This window comes from Copidosoma floridanum, unplaced genomic scaffold, assembly GCF_036245765.1.
Source record: "Copidosoma floridanum isolate Cflo_tuat_1 unplaced genomic scaffold, Cflo_Japanese_pri ptg000013l, whole genome shotgun sequence".
Lineage (NCBI taxonomy): Eukaryota > Metazoa > Arthropoda > Insecta > Hymenoptera > Encyrtidae > Copidosoma > Copidosoma floridanum.
Window position 1 is genome coordinate 31,932,592 of NW_028321890.1, and position 8,655 is coordinate 31,941,246.

At 45.3% G+C, this 8,655-nt stretch overlaps 1 protein-coding gene across 4 annotated transcripts in view; it reads left to right on the plus strand.

Moving 5' to 3' along the window:
• Positions 1–7,380, plus strand: part of dsx (transcription factor doublesex) — a 71,929-nt gene extending 64,549 nt beyond the window's left edge. For 3 of the 4 annotated variants that reach the window (XM_089590890.1, XM_089590892.1, XM_089590891.1), the window contains exon 11: positions 5,742–7,380. In XM_089590890.1, the coding sequence (XP_089447016.1) occupies positions 5,742–5,794 (53 nt within the window). In that variant the 3' untranslated portion in view covers positions 5,795–7,380. The remainder of the gene's footprint in view (positions 1–5,741) is intronic. The other variant, XM_089590893.1, reaches the window with a different exon arrangement.
• Positions 7,381–8,655: the final 1,275 nt, after the last annotated feature.

Sequence of the window (8,655 nt, forward strand, 5' to 3'; positions counted from 1 at the left end):
AGAATCCCCATAAATAAACATAGCGGGACGAGAAGAGAGGGAGAGACGAAGTGGGGCCGAAAAAACAAAACTCGTCGGAGGTGGAAGGCTTCGTCGTTCGTTTTTCGGGCGCTTGGGGTGAAGGGGGAGAGCCACCGGGGCACATAACGTTGAACTTTTATGTTTTCGAAAGGCTTGTGCATGCGCAGTGATTTTACGAGCGGCCCGGTAGGCTCTCTCCGAGGGTTGAACCAAGCGCAGGGGGAGGAAAAAAAAATAAAAAAAAAAAAAGAGGGACGGTGAAAAAGTGAAAGAAGGGAGTAAGACCAAAGGGGGGTGGGGGCGCGCGAGAAGCCGCAAAGCGCTTTGCCGAAAGACGATAAACCTCTCCCCGCTTCGTCCACCTCCTTGGCGCAGCGCGTTTTCATTTTAGCCTCTCTCGCGAGCTCGGGCCGACCTCGCGCATCGTTTATGGCTCCGCGCTCTTGCAAGTAACACTCGAGGCTCGCCGAGAGACGACACTGCTGCAGCCCAGGTTTTTGCCAGACGACAATTATGTTGCGATCCTCAACATTGGTTGGCGCTCATATGGGGGACGTTTGTGCGATGCAAGGGGTACCTACTTACCAATTTTCAAAGATTGCTAAATACAATTTTCATCCAAAACAAAAGAAGAAAAAGGTCTTGTGATATTTATAAAACAAAGCTGAAAATAAACGATGGGGTGACACGAGCTTTTTTCCCTTTTGTTGGCTTGATTTGGTTAGTTGCTGTTTTTGTCTCATCAGAGTGGGAGAAAAAAATCCTAGCAATGAGCAAGTGCTATACCATACTTTACGTTCTCCTCCACTCACGGCTTTTAAACGTCATTGTACGCGCTGCAACAAACAAAAAAACACACACGTGCACACACCGAATAGTCGCGCGTGGAGTCGCTATTTAATGCGTTCATTTGTTCATTATTTTTCAACACGTTTCTACGTCGAGGTGTATGTGCGAAGAATAATTGCTAAAGTGCCCGCTGCCATCACCAAGGATAACAACTGTTCTCCTTCCGTTGATTACTGTCCGTGGAAGAGCGCCGCGAAAAAGATCGGTATCTATACATGCGTGTATGTATATGCACTCACCCATCAGTCACACGAGCATACAACACTTTTACGTTTACCGGCATAACCCACTTTACGAGCTTCGGGTGCATGGCACTAAAACCACGTGGTGACTCTCTCCCGCGAGAACAGCGATGTCGCGCCGTCGTCGTCGAGTCTTGGGTCTTATCGATTCGACCCAGGAGCTATATATATGTCCCGCGTTTGCGCTCAAACCTAGTAGTGCGGGCTCGATATTTTAAGCGCAAGGGGTATACAGCACACTTACTCCAGGAGATGGGCGCGCCGAGAAAATTTTACGGCCCCGTGCAGCGTCTCGCCGCCGATTCTGTATACCTATCCAGCCGGTCTTTAACGCGCCTCCCTGTAGCCAATCGTCCACGTTTCGAAATCGAGAGAGAAAATCGGTTTACTTTCGCAGCCTTAATCGGCAGAGTGCTCCTCTTGAACGTACCTATACTCTGCCGTCCCGCGTGTGACTATAAAATCAATCGGTGCGTCATACGCACATCTACGCGCGAGCCAGACCAACGAGGTACTTCCCACTCGCCGAAGGTGCTCTACACTATCCACGCGTCTAACTCCTCTCTTTCGAGCGCTGGAAAAGCTTGCGATTCAACAGAAATAAATTGGACGTATTTTCGTGTACACAACTCTCGATATTGGAGGTGGTCTCGCGTAATGTTGTGATTGTAAGGGCGAAGAGGGTATCCGATACAAAGTCACGGCTTTCCGGTTTTACGCGTCCCACCACCGCTGTCCCCGACGAAAAGTCCATCCCGTGCTCGGCAAAAGATGTAACTTGCACGTGGTAGGGAGGAAAGTCGCGCGCAACATTCCACCGGTCGTCCCGATCGAGGACTCGACGGATTGAGATGGACCGAAATGTTTTTCCTTCGCCGGGGCTTAGAACTGGATTTCTTGCCCAATAACCCTCGGGACTCGCCGCCGATGACGGCGCGCATCCAAGAGAGAGAGAGAGAGAGGAGTCACGCCGATTACGAGGGGACGGTAAATCAGCGCCGGGGCCGCGATCGTAAAATCAACGAAAGAGCCTCTCTCGCGATCGCACGGTGCGTTACGAGGGACACAAAAATCATCGGGCGGGCCAATAGAGAGAGGAGGAAGACAAGAAAAAGAAGCGGTGGTGAGATATCCCTCTGTACACACGCTCCGCAGGATTCACGATCGGGATGCGCATACGTGTATGGAGAAGTAAGAAAGAGAGAGAGGGGCAGTGGTTGTAAATCATATTTTTACGAGGCACCCCATGGCCAATCCGCTCTCTTTCTGAGCCGAAGAAGGCCAACGTACCGCAGGATGACGCGCACCACCGGCAGCAGCGAGAGTGTATATTTATATAGCTGGTGTTTTTTTTTTCTTCTTCGTTTTTTTTCGTCTTTTTCATCATCGTTGTCGTCGTGATTATCGGTGGTGGGGAGGAGACTGCCCTTTTCTCGCTGCAGACACATCGATTACACCTTTATGATTCTGTAATTATACGATCTTCTTGAAAAGTTTGGAAGGGGTGTGTATCGCACGGTGGTGGTGGCCGACGCGTAAATCGAGCTCCCGAGACGAAAATTATTGAGACGATAAAAATGCAAATTAAATCGGCGGCAGAGAGGTACCGTGGCTGTGTTGATCCTCCTGGTGTACATCCGTGCGATCGGTGGCTCGGTTTTCGTGCACGCGCGAGATGATCGAGTAATAAATCGGTAAAGGTACCCCCGAAATCGGTTTTCGTGTAAGTCGCGTGCGTACACCGAACGAGTACCACCCGCGGGAGAGCAAAGATTCAATTTGTCGAGGGGTCATTAATACCCCACTGCTAATGGGGGATGACTGCGGGGGATTTTTCGGCTTTTATAGCGTTGCGACACGAGATCGCATCCACAGTGACGCGTGGGTGTTTGCAGGGTTACATGGTGGAGTTTTTCCGGCTTTGAAAAACAATTTCCGGCAAAGAGAGTCGTAAAACGCGTGTAATCGTAAAAATCGAGCGAAAAGCTTGGGGCCGGTTAACCAAACGGGTTAAAAAAAGGGAAAACCGTGATTCCGGTACAGGGTGGACAAATGGGACGTCTGAGTCAAATGGGCGATTCCCTTTGACGATTTTACCATTTGTCGCGTACAATAAAGTACAAAGCTGTGTGTATTTGTGCTGCTTTGAGTTTAAAGGATCGCGAACAGTGTAAGGAAAAAAAAGAGGAATAGGCATCACTGAAGCTTTTTCATGTTGGTCCGTTTGAAGGCTGTATCCGTACGAATGGAAGGGAAAAAGAGGCGAAAAGCCTCAAAGTGCCTCGTAAAAGCTTGCACCGATGGAAAAAAAAAAAAAAAAGAAAAAAAAAATAATCGAGAGAAACGCGGGCTGATGTTGCAAGCACCGCGTTCGACACACTTACAGACACGTGAGTGTACCCATACAGAGTTTACGTACACCTCGAGTACCGAGACAAAAAGTAAAACTAGCCTCCGCGGCTCATAGATACCTCGAAGAGCATATGTTTATATGTGTACACGCCAGAGGGAAGGGATAGAAAAAAAAAAAATTTACGACTTGTTTTTACCACGTTGGCCCGCGTGCAGCGATATACCATTAGAGCCGGCACATTATGCCGCAGAAACACGTGTTTATTCTAACGTTAACATTTAATTTGATCGTCAAAGTTTATCTCCGATCTCTCGGGCTCATTATTGTGTACAGGGAGCGATTGAAAAATCTTCGCCAGGAGAGAGACTGCCAATTAAACGCGTTTGAGAAGCCAAGGAGCAGCCCGACGGTAATAATTCCATTTGGCTCGGCAAACGCGATAATAAACCCGCGGAATCGGCAAGACCCGAAGCAAGGGGTCGTTGGCGCTGGCGGGCCGTACAAGAGGAAAAGTCGCGTTTGAAGCAGCGCTGTAACTTTTGATGGGGTCGTACAGCTTGTACCGCGGCGAAAAGAGTATGCGGTTGCAAAGAGACTGTATAATCGCGGAAACGGCACACGACACTACCCGTTTTTTTCGCGCTGGGACGCTTGAAGAAAGATTTGTGTCTGCCGAAGAGGCTCAAGGGGCTCTTGAAATGCCATTGAGACTACAATTATTCTACGCTTTAAACTCAAACGTTTGTTGTAGCTTCACAGATTGCCATATCGACGAGCAAATCTAGGTGAACTCCCGAGCAATCGATAAATTATGTTTTACCCGCAAAGATCGGCCCATTGAGATTCCGTGTGTTGATGACTTCGGGTCGTTATAATACCATAAGAGAACAATGGCTCACTGCAAAATTTACCCAACGTCGACTCCCGTGCAGGACCAATCAAAGCTGTTATAAGTACTCTTCGATTTTTTTTTTTTTGGCAGCACGTGTACAAAACGTATAGTGCATGTGCTACAAAATTGCCAAAGTGAACATCAGGGGTATCTTGAAAAACGTTGCGTCACACAAGCCCGTTCGCGATCTTAAATCTTATTTATCGTGCACGCGGAGGCGTAGTGACTGTGCAGTTAAATTTTGCAAAGAGCAGGAAAAGAGAGCGACAAAAATCTCGGGCGGGGTTACGGCGACGAAGAAGAAAATGACTCGGTCTTTCCGTGCGAGCCGAACTACTGTATATGTATGTGTACCTATATACTCTCGGCAGGGTTATACCGCGGAGGCACGTATGAAAACTAAGTCCGGGTTTCATTTGACTGACTTTACGAGCGAGGCATAAAATGCTTTTTACTGTCGGCTAGTTCGCGAGTTGGTATATAGCCCACCACCCCCCCTACCCCCGGGCGTGGAACGGGTTGCACCCACCTTCCACATGCTTGTGCTTTCTTCTTTCTACTTTTGGCTCAAAGAATCTTTGTCCATCACCGATCTGGACTCGGGCACGTTTCTCATCTCTAGCAAAAAAAGCCCACTATCTCCTCCGTGGACGATGTTTTTAGGAGCTTTTTGCATTTCTCACTATGCGTAGCATTATCTTTTCCTCTCTCGTGCTTCCCAACTTTTGGGCATGAGAACCATTCCCTAGGCACGCTATTGGAAAAGTGTACACAATTGCCCCACGCGCATGTGTGTAGTGCAAGTAATAGGGTATATATGCACCATTGTTCCGGCTTATTTGTCGTTTTACGGCCCCTTGTATTCATTTTTCTTTTAATTTCGCTACGACTGCCATACGTCCCGGGGGTTATTGGTGCTTCGGTAAAATCGTTATTGAGGAACGACGGGCGCGCGTGTAGCATATATTATCTCTTTCGGCCGTCAAGGTTCGAGAATGAATCCCGTGGCGGTGTGTAACGAGAGACAAGAAAGAAAAAAAAAAAAAAAAAAAAAAAAAAGTCGGGCCTCGCGAGTTTCGCTCGTAAATTTAGATATGCGCGCGGTTTTCCATTGTATACCCGATGCTTTGCAGTTAAAGAATGGGCGATATAATGAGATCGTTAAAAAAAGCCGAGCGCAAGAAACTTTTTTTTTTTCCCCTCTTGCCTCTTCGATGTATTCCAATGTACAAAGTGATCGTTAGAAAACTGGAAACACTATTTTAATGCACATACATACGTATAGGAAAAACGATGAACTATAATGATGTATGTTTGCTACAAGTTAGAAATGCACCGACTGGCGTAATGATTGCGTGGTTTTTGTTTTTCCGTTTGATTTCAGATATGAGCATGGGCCATCGGTTCAAAGTAGAGAGGAGCGACAGCACGGATTAAGAGCCAAAGATACGCATGACAATTGCACGAGAGTGTGCTTCGGACGGCGAAGCTGTTCATCTTCATTACGCTTTTAGTGGGAGGACCGAGCCACTTTGAAACGCAAAAGAGAAATCGACTACGTTTTTTTTGTTTTGTTATGGTTCTCGTTACTTTTTTTTTTTTTTTGTATACTAATAAACGTTAGGGATCATTATAGACTACACACAAATAGCGTCTGGAGGAAGATCGCTTAGATGAGACGAATTATCGAAATATGTAATTACTGATTGATTTTCTTTGAGCACGAGCTTGACAAACTGTTGATTATGTACGTCCAAGACAATGTCTTGGTATTTTACTATCATTATTGTCATTATTATCATGATTATCACTACTACCGCAACCATCATTATTGGAATTCTCGTTGTTAAACCACCCACGTGCACCTAAACGAATTGGCAAATATATTATTATTATTTTTTTTTTTTACGACTTTTTAACCATACCTACTGTCAAGGCTTTCTAAAGCGGTTACATTGTTTTTGAATCGAGCCCGAATAACGTATCGATGGTACAATAGGTATCCAACCAGGAGAATTTGTTCTTTTTCTTAAAAGTTTTAATGCCATAGCCTGAGAACGAACAAACAAGTACGTCTCAGCTATACAAAAGTGAAAATCAAAGAAGAAACTCTCTGGATTGGCCGTGTTTTGTCATCCAATCGTCGACATAGGATCACCTCGTGAAATAAAAATCGTACAGTTATTTCTAGAGGAATGGGTTAGAAAAAGATCTGCGAACCAATTAACAATTTCGAGACGAATCGCGTTGCATTGAATCCGACAAAATCCATAGGTGCTCTGAACTGCCAGCCTCCCTTTGGTGAAAAAAAAAAATGCTTGCACCAAGACCGCGTTCCTCGAATACCGCGGAGAGCATACAAAAAGCCCCACGAGACCTTTGCGAGCTTTAAATTCCCGGAAAATCTCGCGCGCGCAAAAAGTCACCCATCGCTCGAGATACACCAACGGCAATCATCTACTGCTCCACTGCCCAAGGAGCATGGACTCCGGAGAAAGTCCATGCAAAACTCCGAGGGAAAAGAGACACTCCGACGGGGCAGACATAGCGAGAAAAAAAAACAACAGACACACCAGCCCCCGAGCTCGTGCATTTACCAAGGGACGCGAGCCCCGGCAGTTGGGCAGGAAGCGAGAAGAGTTGAAATTGTTTGTCAGGACACAGGTAAAAACACCCAAGAGCACGTGTATGGTCAGGGGGGGAGGAAAAAAGTGCCACGAGTACAGAGACTCGGGAGGAGGCTGAGCAGGAAGCGCGCAGACCGCGAAAAGAAGGACGTTTGTGCTGTACTCACGCCTCTGTATACGTACACAAAATACGAGCTCTCGCGATCATGCACACCCTCCAAAGTTACAGAGACATTATTGCTGGCAGGGAGGGAGAAAGTTCATCCTGGAGGAGAGAGAGAGAGAGAGAGAGAGGGCGAGCCAAAATGGTTATGATGTTGGCGCGTAAAAAGATTTTCTGGATATTCAAATGTATTTTGTAAACGTACAAAAGAAACAACGAAACGCGTATACATTATGGGGTAGTCAAAAGCTCTCGTGGTTGTTGCACGTATACACCGACAATTAGATGCACGTGAACGATGAACCGAAACCGCAGCAAGTGTTGTCCCTCTCGCTGTAAGCATCGGCATCATTGTCGTTGGTACACAGGACATGTGCGGGTATACAGTGCCGAGTTGTGTTGTAAGCTCGGGAGGCGCATCGACACCGCCCCTCTGATAAATACACGGGCCGAAGAGCAAATGGTCACGTGCGAATATGTATTATTTATGTACTCACGTGGACAATACACAGGTATGGACGAAAGAAGAGAGTCGAATGGAGATGTTATAGAGACTGACCGTTGGCCGCCTTTTTGCCGTCCATTGTGTCTCTTTTTCTTTCTTTCCTTCGCTCCATAATGACTTCATTTAAGCGAGACTCTATCGGCCAACGCTCGTCGATTCGGGCCATATGGTTTTGTCCAATGTGTATATTTTATACCTTTCGAGTGGTGTTTACATTGTCGGGATCGAATGGTGTTTATATGCTTCGGTTCTTTCGGCCGGGAAGCTATGATGGTATACGAGTAAATAATAAATACTTACCATTGTTCTTCGCGCCCTTATTTGGTTATATACTCTGCATGCCACACGTGTGTTATACGACACTTTGTCTTTAAAGACAAATTTACCGCGATGATAAAGGCTAATTGTGTAAAAAAGGATGTTGGTTTTCTTCTTTTTTTTTTTTTTTTACATTGATAAATAAATACGAGTCAGTATGAACGATATTGTACGCCAAAAATTGCGTTCGTAAGTTCATGAGGTAGCAAAAACAAAAAAAAAAAAAAAAAGGAAAAAAAAGCATCAGCCTAGTTGTATGGAAACGTTTAATGCAGCTCTCACACATGAATAAAGTCAGATAATAGGATACTTTATGTTTTTCAGTTTCAAAGGTCGATCGCGTAAGATACCTGTAAAACTTAGATTGTAACACTGTAATAAACAAAGTTCAGCGGGTGATTTTGTTGTTTTTCTTCTTCGTCGAAACCGAATAGTGAGAAGTATTTATACTATATATGACACTGAAAAAAAAAATAAAACAATTAAAAAAAAAAAAAAAAAAAAAAAAAAAACTGCAGCTACTGTATGATGTTGATTGTACAATGTATAAGTGTATGTATAATCATTTTTCAAATATTTATTGATCCGTTTGAAAATGTTCGTGCATCCACATATTTGTGAAAAAAATTTGTGCTTATTAAATTTGTAATAAAACACTTGAAATGCTTCAGAGCTTGGCAATGAG